General features: G+C 40.1%; 1 protein-coding gene across 1 annotated transcript; it reads right to left on the bottom strand.

Annotated features, from left to right (window-relative positions):
• Nucleotides 1-862: 862 nt before the first annotated feature.
• Nucleotides 863-10864, bottom strand: PSMC3 (proteasome 26S subunit, ATPase 3). The gene is made up of 12 exons (XM_060763063.2): nucleotides 10760-10864; nucleotides 10487-10567; nucleotides 8276-8401; nucleotides 7070-7174; nucleotides 6247-6309; nucleotides 5299-5436; nucleotides 4955-5098; nucleotides 3936-4084; nucleotides 2911-3007; nucleotides 2635-2780; nucleotides 2321-2402; nucleotides 863-1105 (listed from the first exon to the last, which is right to left on the bottom strand). The coding sequence occupies exons 1-12, from the start codon at nucleotides 10784-10786 to the stop codon at nucleotides 995-997; spliced, it is 1269 nt and encodes a 422-aa protein (XP_060619046.1). The 5' UTR covers nucleotides 10787-10864; the 3' UTR covers nucleotides 863-994.
• Between the last annotated feature and the right edge of the window lie 1972 nt (nucleotides 10865-12836).

The raw sequence follows: 12836 nt of genomic DNA on the forward strand, positions 1-12836 counted from the left end.
TGTTGGCCTGCTCATTTCCATCTAACAAAACCTAATGTGTACAAGTTGCATGTAAAATCAAAAACATACTGGCTGTTGTGATCAGAGGCTAGTGGGTCCAACAGTATATACTTTAGGCCAGGCATCCTCAAACTGCAGCCCTCCAGCTGTTTGGGCCTCCAACTCCCAGAAGCCCTATTGAGCTTGTTCAATTGTCAGGAATTTGGAGTTGAAGGCCCAAACAGCTGGAAGGCCACAGTTTGAAGATGCCTGCTTTAGGCATTCCCTGAGTTACAAACATCCAACTTACATACAATTTCTAGTTACAAATGGAGGAGGAAAACCAGGAAGTGAAAGGAAATCTAGTCCTAGGAAGGGAAATACACTCCTGTAAGATGTATCCAGGGAAAAGTGTCTCCGCTGAATCTTCATCGCCAATCCTTGTTTCCATGACAACTCCAAATTTTCAAAATCCAATTGTCACATGGACAAAAAGGGAGGTGAAATCTTCTGAACAGGGGCACAGACAGCAAAACAAATATGACGAGGGTGTTAACCTTCCCTAAGCCATCCAAACTGATTTTTATGCTGGCATTACAGTTACTGGGCTTTAGTTCAAAGGCTGAACAAGGGACTTTCTAATGTACACAGGCAAGGAACTACAGTACTATTACAGCAAATGTCCTTACAAAGTTTCTCTACTCAGTCACACAAACAGGATACGAGTTTGAGGTTATTAGTGTGAATTTGGGTTTTTTTCTATCTTAGGTTCACCCCAACTCCAAATCTGGATGTTTTTAGTGCTTTAAACTATTATTAATATGTCTCAAACTTTAAAAGAATCAGCTCAGAATTTTTCTTCCTTAGACTACAGCAACACAACTTTCTTCATCAAAGCAGATGTTTTATTTCCCCCACCCCCCGTTACTTTAAAGAAAGTAATACAATTCAGTTCCAAGTGTTTTGAGCCTGCTTTTTCAGTCAAGGCCTTAATAAACAATTGTAGATGAAAGATTCAAGCGTAATATTGTAGGTTGGCTTTCTTCTTGGCCTGCACTTCCAAGATTCCTTCCATGTAATCCTCGTGGGTCAGCTCCGTAGCTCCATGCCGCAGCGCAATCATTCCCTGTCCCAGTGAGAAAAGGAATAGTTCAAGAAACACATCTAAATAATGCACTTCCCAATCAGACACAGTACAGTGCCACTTTTATGTTGAAAGCTGTCTCAACTTAAAGACCACACCTGGAATACTGTCTCCAGTTCTGGGCACCGCAATTTAAGGGAGATGTTGACAAGCTGGAATGTATCCAGAGGAGGCGACTAAAATGATCAAGGGTCTGGAGAACAAGCCCTATGAGGAGCGGCTTAAAGAGCTGGGCATGTTTAGCCTGCAGAAAAGAAGGCTGAGAGGAGACATGATGAGAGGGGCCATGTATAAATATGTGAGGGGAAGCCATAGGGAAGAGGGAGCAACTTGTTTTCTGCTGCCCTGGATACTAGGATGCTGAACAATGGCTTCAAACTACAGGAAAGGAGATTCCACCTGAACATTAGGAAGAATTTCCTGACTGTGAGAGCTGTTCAGCAGTGGAACTCTCTGCCCCAGAGTGTGGTGGAGGCTCCTTCTTTGAAGGCTTTTAAACAGAAGCTGAATGGCCATCTGTTGGGGGTACTTTGAATGCAATATTCCTGCTTCTTGGCAGGGGGTTGGACTGGATAGCCCACAAGGTCTCTTCCAATTCTATCATTCCCTGTAATCAATCTTTTGCTTTGGACAGACTGACCCGGAATACTGTGTCCAAGTCTGGGCACCACAGTTCAAGATACTGAGAAGGGAACTTGCGCAGAAGAGGGCAATTGAAAAAGTAAAAGGTCTGAAAGCCAAGCCCTATGAGCAGCAGCTTAGGTAGCTGGGTAGGCTTAACTTGCAGAAGAAAAGGTTAAGAGGGACATGATACCTATGTTTAAATATTTGAAAGAATGTTCAATTGAGGAGGGGGCAAGTTTATTTTCTGCCACTCTAGAGACTAGGACATGGAGCAATGAATTAAAATGGCAGGAAGAGAGATTCCACCTAAACATTAGGAAGAACTTCCTGATGACAAGAACTGTTTGACAGTGGAATATGATGTTTGAATTGTGATGAAGTATCCTTTGGAGGCTTTAAAACATTGGCTAGATGATAGCCACCTGTCAAGAATGCTTTGGTTGGGTAGGTGTTCCTGCAAGGCAACTGGATGGCCCTTGGGATCCCTTCCAACTCTATGATTCTATGAAAGAGGAATCCTTTCATTACCCAATGGAAATCAGATAAGGAAAGAGCCTGATAAGACATACGTACCGCTTCTACACACACAGCCTTGCACTGGGCACCATTGAAGTCATCTGTACAACGAGCCAACTCTTCATAATTCACATCAGGGCTGCCGAGAAAGAAATTCAATTTTGTGGGGAGAAATCGCCAGAGGACTTTCTGGTAACATTTAAAACTCCAGAAGTACGACAGTGTGTAATTGAAGATAAAAACAGTCAAACTCCTTCCCAAACTTTAAAGCAAATTTTGAATCCATATAAACCAAGAAGATCAGCTTTATTAGTGTATAATTTATTCTAGTTTTGCTACTCAATGAGAGAGTAAGAAACGATGCAATGTACCTGACATTCATCTTGCGTGAGTGAATCTGCATAATCCTGGCTCTGGCCTCCTCATTGGGCATTGGGAACTCAATCTTGCGGTCCAGCCGTCCTGAACGGAGTAGAGCAGGATCCAAGATATCCACCCGGTTGGTGGCAGCAATCACCTGGACAGAGGAGATCACTTTGCAATAAGACCAACTGCAGATTCTACTCAGAAATGAGCTGAAACCATAAGGATTCCCATCTTCAATGCTCATTCACTTATTTTCATACTCTTCACCAAGGCCAACTTACCTTCACTTGTGTATTGGGTTGGAATCCATCAAGTTGGTTCAGCAATTCCAACATGGTCCTCTGTACTTCACGATCACCAGCCTTTTCACTATCAAATCTACAAGAAAATAAGATAGAAAGTCAAACTTACTTTCAAGATCCATCTCCTTCAGAAAACTTCATTTTACCAATTTAAAAAAAGACAGTCAATGAATAGGCCTAATTCAAAACGTGCCTGTGATGCCATAAATAAGAGAAACAAATCCCTGTCACTATTTGGTTGTACACATCTGGAATATGCTGATAATTTTTTGCAGGAATTAATTAGTGATGGTGTGGAAATTCTATATGATCTATCCTTTGCAAATTGCACCTACATGGAGGTAGCTTAGGGGGAGATGTTTTTTCTTCATTAGTTACCATGTGCTACTCCATATAGGGCTAAAAAAATATAGTAATTTGGTTGCACTACATGTTTAATATGGAATTTGGCAACATATCGAAGGGGTGTTGGTCATATTAATCATCTTCCACTGCAGATGACAGAATAGTACAAAACCCTCAGCCAAATAAGTTTCAGGACTGAGTCTACTTCTGAAAAGAGTGCACACACTTACAGTTGCTCTGGCCCTTTCTGAAAATTGCTGGAAGTGGGTGATGCAATTCTGCTTGAATCAGAGTTGCACTGTCACACTATTTCTAGTTACAAGTTATTTCTAGTTACATTACACCCTTTATTCAGTTTTTCCTTGGCCTATACCTGAGGGAAAATACTGCTGCTTCTATTTTACAGTGCAAAATCACCTGAAGCAGTCTTGCTTTCTGCCAGGAACTCCAGATAAGGTCAGACCTCAGGCCAGTTTCCAACCCACAATCCTCCATGTCTAAAATCTAACAGCATTTAATTCACTGTAAAATGGACAACTGACACCTCATTTAGTCTATGTTCTTGCAGAATTGGGAAGGATCCCTTGAATGCTTACAAATAGTCATCTCAATGTGGACACTGATCACAGAAATTACAGGAAAAAGTCCAAATATCATACCTTTTTGTGCCAATGGCATCTAGTTCATCAATGAAGATGATAGAAGGTGCTTTCTCTTTGGCCAGTGCAAAGGCATCTCGCACCAATTTGGCTCCATCTCCAATGAACATTTGCACTAACTGTGGACCTGCCAGCTTCAAAAACGTAGCCTAAAGCACAGGCAGAGGGGGAAAACATTATTAAAAATATTTTGCATCCTAATATAGTCTCAGTTTTCTTAATTAGAGACCGCTTAGAAAACTGATGTTGGAAGTAAAAGTATGCAAATAGTCATAAAAGGAAGGGTTTGCCTACACAATATGTAGATATGGTTTACTGTATATACTTGAATATAAGCTGAGATTTTCAGCCCCTTTTTTAGACTGAAAGAGCCCCCCTGGTCTTATACTCGAGTCAGTAATGTATTATGTTACTCAATAATAATAATAATAATAATAATAATAATAATAATAATAATAATAATATTTACATTATTTTACTCTATTATTTTTATTACATTTATTATTTTACTCTATTATTATATTTATTATTTCTCTCTACTATTATTACTACATTATTTTACTCTATTGTTATTACTTATATCTATTTACATTATTTTACTCTACTATTATTAGATTTATTATTTTACTCTATTATTATTGAAAGCACATTGCCATTGAAGGTGGTTAGAATAATGGTTTAATCAGAGTTGGACAGTCTTATCTTCAAATTACAGTTTTATGTAAATATTTAAAAACATTTAACCTACTGATGCCTCTATTAATGTAATTTTATTGGTATCTATTTTTATTTTGAAATATACCAGTAGCTGCTGCATTTCCCACCCTTGGCTTATACTTGAGTCAATATGTTTTCCCAGGTTTTTTTGTGGTAAAATTAGGTGCCTTGGCTTATACTCGAGTATATATGGTAACTATGTACAATCCTACCCAACACTGTCTCTTTTTCCTCCATGACAGAACACTGACAACAACTCATAGAGGAGTTCAGGAAAACATCAGCAAATAAAGCAGCCTTACCTTTGTCTGTGCAGCACATGCTCTTGCTAAGAGGGTCTTCCCTGTTCCTGGGGGTCCATACATCAGTACTCCTTTGGGAGGCTGGATACCCAAGTTTTCAAATTTCTCTTTATGATTCATTGGTAGAACAATAGCTTCTACTAACTGCCGAGACAGAAAGGTACAGATGACTGCTTCCATTTACCCTTCATGGACACACACACACAAACATACATCAGTAATACTTATTATTTTTATAAAGGCACTAAAACATATGAAGGGCTATGCACAAATATTAAAAGTCTGCCTGCAGATTTAATCTGAAAGACACATTCATTTTTAATGACACAGCCTTTTGTTCTCACCTCCTGAATCTGTTTATCCAGTCCTCCAATGTCGCTGTACTGCTCTGTAGGTCTCTCATCTACCTCCATGGCTTTTACCCGTGAATCGTATTCTGTGGGCAAGGTCTCCAGTATCAGGTAAGAGTCCTTGTTCACTCCCTGGAGAGATAAGTTGATTAATAAGTCTTCTCTACTCCAAAATCCATTCTTTCATCACCAAGTCATGCTCTTTTGCAATGGCAGGTATGAATGTTTTCCAGAACCCTTGACCTAGCATTAGGTATTCGGGTAGAAATGTGGATTTATAAGAGGAAAGGAAGGAAGATTTATAAGAGGAAAGAAAGGCAGATAGAGATTGACTACAAATGTAAGTCAATTCCCAATAGCTCAGGAAAAATGGATCGTGTCACCCTCAGAAATTTTACACTGCTTTCACTTTGGATCCTGTTTTAATTAGAAAAACTGGACACTTTTTAAATTATCTCAATGTAACAACTTATTATAGGATACTCGTCATAGACCAAGACGTTTAAGTCATCAGAATGAACAGTTTGAGACATGAACTAAGAAAATGAATTCCTGTATACAATAAGTACTACAAGATTCAGTATTAGATGAACAGAAAAGGTATATTCTCAATAATTGCTTCACGCAACATCAGCCAGTTCTGTGAAATAAATTCAGTGTGCACATAAGTACATGTATCTCATCTTGGAAGAAAGGTGGGGGATAAATTCAGTAAATAACTTTTTAAGTATGTAAATTTCTTAAATATAGCCCAAACTACTAAATGCTGTACATTTCTTTATTGTACAGCATTACTAAGGTTCCACAGATCTAAGAAAATTACAATAAGATAAATCTTTTACAGGGAATCCTAAGGTGTTTCTTTATAATCTTTTGCTTATTAGAAAACAAACAGTAAATATTTCTTGTTACTCATGCTTTGGTAGAACAGAAATTACTCACCACTAAGTCTCCAGGCTTCAATTTTTCAGCGTCAACTAACCCAATCACAGGCAGAAAGTAAGTCTATTGAAGAAAAAAGAATTAAAATAATGTATTTATAACCTGATTCAGTTTAAGTGGTTCACGAACTTAAAACTTTGAACACCCAGGCTTTAGATTCAGGATGCACTGGATTTAAATTAAACAAAAGGCTTGCTGATAGGAACAAATTACAACACTTATGTTATGGGGTATTGTGTGGTTTCCAGGCCATGTTCTAGCAGCATTTTTTCCTAACATTTCGCCTGCATCTGTGGCTGGCATCTTCAGAAGCTGCTAGAATACAGCCTGGAAACTACACAACACCTTAATGATTACGTCCATGAAAGCCTTCAGCAATACATATGTTATTTATTTCAAAACTTACACCCTGACTTTCTGTTTTTAATACTAAACAATACAATAAAAACTTTAAATACATAATCTTGAAACTACAACAAGAATAAAAGCAATACTTCATTTTGCTTAATATCCCAATAACAAAAATAAAATGGTTGATATAAAAGTATTTTTAAGCACACTCTTGAAAGCTATCTCATTTACAGAAGGTAGGGCCATGATCTTGTCTGTGGGAAGTTTATCAGAATCAGGTGGAATGGGCCAAGGATATTTTTTCCATATTTCTATCAGATGCAATCCTTGAACTCTCCATTTAAATGGATCTTTGTTAGTATACATTTTGGAGAGGACCAATCAGATTGAGTACTGAACTACTCAGAAGACAAAAGAAGTCTTCACATATGTTCTTAGATCTCAAAACACTTTCTCATCGTGCTACTCTCACCTGGCGAGTGGAGGTTTTTATCACAGCACACTTCCCCTTCCTTTGAGAATCAAGATCAATATTTGCTCCATCTTCCTCTTGGTCATTGGGATCAACATCCAGTAGCTGGAAGGGCAGAGAAACTATCAAATGTGCAGCCATGTTGGTCAAGTACTACATGAACACAGCATATTCCTGCTTAACACATGCACAGCAAGCTAGATATTTAATCATCACACATGCTAGTATTATGTCTGCAGACCAGCTAAACTGAATTTGGTCCACTGCTCTTAAAGAAACACCAATGGCGTTCACAAAAATGTTATGGAAATTAGTGGTATGTCGATCAGAATTAAGATCAGCAAAGAAATATGCCATACATTTTAGAAATGGTTCAAGGAAAGAAAACAAGGCGTCAAAATGGTTGTTTCCCTGAGAAGCTTAAATCAAAATACCAGAGTCAAAACATATTTCATGTATTTTTATACCACTTATCAACAATAGCCCCAGTGCGTTTTAAAAAAAAAACTCTGCAAAACCATATATTTCTATCCTTCTTTAGGATTTTCAAACAGGAAAATTGATTTAGGGATGGGGGGAAAAAGCATGAAGAGTGCTACCTTCACCTTGAAATGGTTCTTTACAATGGATCATTATGATTATTTTTTTTCAGATACAAATATTACAGCATAAAGCTCAATCCTAGCTATATTGTACTGTATGTTCAATTGTGCTTCTTCTTCAACAGGTATTACTAGGACTGTAGCCAAAATATCAAGAAATCATGCTAATTCAGTAACTTTATTTTTATACCCTGCCACCATCTCCCCGAAGGGACTCAGGAGGCTTATATGTAGAACAAAGGTCCATTAAAAAATAAAAACAAAACAATACATACCTAAAATAGGTTCAACATAAAATACAGTAACCAAGATATAAACACAATAAACATAACAAAATAAAACAGATTGTATTGGAGCTCCTATCAGATCACATTTAACATAAACCAATAACTGGATTTCTAAGATGGACCTGACCAAGTTATATAAGGACTGGGCAGGGATAGTGCAAATAGCAAATCATAAGGCTGGGGTAGAGGATGAAGTGCAAAACAGAGTAATCAAGATAAGTATAATAAAGAAAATAAAAGAATTGAAAATCCCCTTCCAAAGCATCACAAAGCATAACATTTCCTAGTTTGGAGGATGGGAGAGAGAAAACACTTACCTCTATGACATTGGAAACAAGGTAAGGAAGAGTTTTATTGACTTTGATCTTCTCACTGTTCTCTTTGATCTTGTCTTTCATGGCTTGTAGTTCATGGGTCACTCTTAAGACCTCACTCTTCATGATCTATAAATTGAATGAGTTTAAAGGAAAGGACAGTGAAAAAGTGCTTTTTCCACCTCCACCAACTGCATCCTTTGTGGGAAAAGATGAAGCTGCCATGATTGCCTCCAAATACAACTAGTGCAGAGATCAGCTGCCAGATTGCTAACTGGAGCACTGTACCATGAGAGGATGAGTCCCATGCTGCGGCAGCTCCACTGATTGCCGGTCTGGACTAAAAACAAAGTGTTGGTTGTTACCTATAAAGCCCTAAATGGTCCAGGTCCAGGCTATTTGTCTAATTGCATCTCCCTGTATAGACCATCCCAGACCCTGCAGTCAATGGAGGGGGCCTTCCTCTTGGTCCCACCTGTCACAAGCTCGGCTGGTGGGGATGAGAGAGGGGGCCTTCTCCATGATCACTCCCCATCTCTTGAACTCCCTTCCTAAAGAAGGGAGTTCAACCCTCCTCTCCTTTAAGACTTCTAAGAAAGTACTTATGCACTTTACCATACAGAGAGGAAGAGAATTAAAACATGTTATCCATTTGAAATGCTGGCCAACTAAACTGCCACGATACATCTTAAAGGAATTTTTTATGTAACTGCATTTTAAACTGTTTTGAGGGTATTTGTTGTAATGTTTATTTATGTTTTTGTTAAATATGTCTTACTATTCTGTTATATTTTATCTCAATGCTTAATCCTTCGTAGTAAAGTCACTGTTATTATTGTGCTCTATCGCGTATTTTGATATGTTTTTGATATGTTCTGTGCTCACTTAGTCCTTGAATGTGTGCCTTATGTGTAAACCGCCCTGAGTTCGTAATAAAGATGTATTATTATATTATTACTAGCCATCTCCTGCCACGTGTTGTTGTGGCCCAGTCTGTCTAAATGTGTTTTGTGTGTGTGTATAAACTTGTGCATATGTGTATATATGTTGTTTTGCGCATGCGTTGTAATGTTTTATTTATTTATTTATTTATTTATTTATAGTATTTCTATACCGCTTTTCTCACCCCTAGGGGGACTCAAAGCGGTTTACACATAACTGGCAAAACTTCAATACCATACATTGGACACTGACGCGATGCCAATCCATAACAACCACAATAATAAAATGACAATTAAACATAAATCTTAATTAGACAGTACATAAACAATCATTAAAACAATAAATAATAAAAACAGTCCCGCCAGTCGTATTGTCATTCTAGTCCATGTCCTTTAAACTCTACAAACATCTACTGTCCGAAGGCCTGGTCCCAAAGCCATGATTTTAATTTCTTCCTAAAAGCCAGGAGGGAGGGAGGGAGCAGATCTTACCTCATTTGGGAGTGTGTTCCATAGACGAGGGGCCACCGCTGAGAAGGCCCTGTCTCTCGTCCCCGCCCGACGCATTTGTGCAATTGACGGGAGTGAGAGCAGGGCCTCCCCGGATGATCTTAAATTACAAGATGGGACGCAGGGGTGGATGTGTTTGGGCAAGTAATAGAGCAGTGGTTCTCAACCTGTGGATCCCCAAATGCTTTGGCCTTCAACTCCCAGAAACCCTAACAGCTGTAGGCCAAAACACCTGGGGACCCAGAGGTTGAGAACCACTGGTATAGAGCCTTTTAAAGTCTCTTCCATTGTGTTTTTCAATGTTTTTATGAGTGATGGTCACTTGTTGGCCTGATAGCTGTATTGTGTCCGAATTTGGTGTCAGTTCGTCCAGTGGTTTTAGAGTTATGTTAATCCCACAAACGAACATTACATTTTTTTATTTATATAGATTAAATACGACTACTGTATTGTTCTCAATGTATAAAGTAACCTGAGGGCAGTTTGGGCATTCAGCAAATCTAAAAATTATGTGTTAGATTGGTAACTGGGGCTACCAAAGCCATTGTGCTGATCATACATTTGTTTTGTTGAAATATTCTGTCAGCTTTAGAAGCTACCTCTTCAGACCTAGGATGCATCTACACCAGGCCCTTCAGGTGTTTTGGACTCCAACTTCCACAATTCCTAACAGCCTGCTGTATACGGGCCAAAGTTTGCCCATGCCTGGTGTAGATGCAGCCAGGAAGAACGAGAAAAGCCTGAAGCGGGAGAGCGGCTTCACCTTGATCTCGCTGTCGAGGAGGCGGGTGCGCTGCACAATCTCTTCCGTGGACATCTTGAGCACTTCCTCGCCGATGCCATCCTGAGGGGAAAACACACCGTCATGGCACCGAGCGGCGCGGAGCCCGTCCCTTCAGGCCCCTTCCTTCCTTCCTTCCCCGCTTGCTCTGGACTTTTCCCAAAGGCGGCGGAGAAGGGCCTCCTCCCGGTAACGAACAACGAGGCCACGAACCGCCCCCTTCTTTCTCCAAACCCCTCTCCCCTTTTTCCTCACCTCTGCCTCATCCCAAACCGACGCCATCTTGGCTCGACAGAATAGTCAAACTGCACTTTCGGGGAAACGGATTCGACACACTCTGGGCGGAAATGGCGTCATTCCCTCAACCGTAATGGCCGCGGTGGTTTCTTTGCCCTCGTCCGTGACGACATGGTCCATCCTGCCAAACAGGCTTTTCTTTCCCGCCCCCAAACTCACGTTACGTTGTGACGCACAACGTCGCTGAATGTTGGCTCCTGCGTCCATCTTCCTTTCGGGCAACGACGGAAGCCTCAGTGGGCCTTGAGCCTTCACTCCGGGTGTAGCATTCTTGCAGTTTAACACTCCTTTCACTGCTTTTGGCTGAAGGCTATTGAATCCTGCGACTTGTATCTTCGTGAGGCACTAATACGCTTTGGCAGAGGAGGCAGAGAATCTTGTCAAACTACAACTCCTATAACTCCATAGCCCAGAGCAGGAATGGGCAAAGTTGGACCCTCCAGGTGTTTTGGACTCCAACTCCCACCATTCCTAACAGCCTCAGGCCCTTTCCTTTTCCCCCTCAGCTTAAGCACACCGAGGCCTTTTACTCTTCTCAGAAAAGGAAGGGTCCTGAGGCTGTTAGGAATGGTGGGAGTTGGAGTCCAAAACACCTGGAGGGCCCAACTTTGCCCATACCTGGCCTAGAACCATTATTATGATTATTATTTTTATTAACTTTGCCTATTTCTGCACAAATCATTATTTGTGGAGAGCTTTCATACAAGCCAAGCAGACATCTATTTTAAATATACACTTATTTAGCAGTTGATGGGTCAGAAATACAAACCACTTCCTCAAAGATTACAGAATAAAGAGGTCATTTACCATGCTATGATCTGCTTATATCACAGGTATGTGATTTATAAATAATAAGTGCCTCTTTCTTAATATGCTTATATGTAGTTAACAGTGGCACAGAGGGTAGCCTTCTGATTGAAGATCTCCAGTCTAAGGGTGCATCCACTCTGTAGAATTAATGCAGGTCTTTATTATAATTTACAGTATTTATATTCCACTTTTCTCACCCCGAAGGAGACTCAGGGTGGATCACAAAACACATATACGGCAAACATTCAGTGCTGTAATACACTGACAGGATAGACACAGTACATAGATAGATGTATCTAGGCTTTTCCCATCTTTAGTGTCTTGGAGGTTGTGCTCTATTCTGGTCATGGGGTGGGGGTGGGTGCTGTTGCTTTATCCACCATGTAGAAGAACCCTGTTCACAGACTTGCTCCTTTGATTGAATCGGCAACATTTTTCTGGTATTTCCTTATGGTGCCATTAAAATTTCTCCCTGCTTAAGCAGTACCTAATTATCTACTTACAGCTGTTTTGGATCTGCTAGGTGAGCAGTGAGCTGGGCTGAAGGTTGGGCACTCACCCCCAACCCAGGCTTGTCAAACTTTCAATTGGCAAGATTTATTGCAGCTGGTGGTTAACCTGCTGTGCTAAAGCCCAGCCTTCCCTACCAAAGAGTGCTGTGCCTCACCAAGCTACAAACCCCAGAATCCCATATTCTTGGCCTATAACAGCTGAAGTATTGTCAAACTGCATTAATTCAGGATGTTTAATTCTGTTTTCGCAGTTGCTGCCTAGATATGGTTCCTTATATGTCTTATAGAAAGACTACATTTTTATTTTATTGCTCTTAGCTGTCTTGGGCTGCTTAGGAGGATGAACAGAAATGTACACACAAGCTTGCAACTTAACAAGGCCAACACGGAACAAAACTGCCAGGTCCAAGGTATGTTTTCATACACTGGCTAATACTGTTTACCTTGAACAAGTAGCATCACTAGCCAATAAGATAACAGAGGTCCGTTCCACACAGCCATATATCCCAGAATATCAAGGCAGAAAATCCCACAATATCTGCTTTGAACTGGAATATATGGCAGTGTGGACTCTGATATGCCAGTTCAAAGCAGATATTGCGGGATTTTCTGCCTTGATATTCTGGGATATATGGCTGTGTGGAAGAGCCCAAAGTCAGAACTGGGGTTATCAGCCATATAGTTAGGCCCCTTCCATACAGCTGAATAAAATC

Source organism: Anolis sagrei, chromosome 1, assembly GCF_037176765.1.
Source record: "Anolis sagrei isolate rAnoSag1 chromosome 1, rAnoSag1.mat, whole genome shotgun sequence".
Lineage (NCBI taxonomy): Eukaryota > Metazoa > Chordata > Lepidosauria > Squamata > Dactyloidae > Anolis > Anolis sagrei.

Bases quoted from the DNA above. Each gene is read 5' to 3' on its own strand.
- PSMC3 (XM_060763063.2), bottom strand. From the start codon at position 10,786: ATGGCGTCGGTTTGGGATGAGGCAGAG. The intron at 7,175-8,275 runs GTAAGTGTTTTC...CTGCCCTTCCAG, and splicing joins TTGTTTCCAATGTCATAGAG to CTACTGGATGTTGATCCCAA. The intron at 3,008-3,935 runs GTATGATATTTG...ATTTTCTTGTAG, and splicing joins GATGCCATTGGCACAAAAAG to ATTTGATAGTGAAAAGGCTG.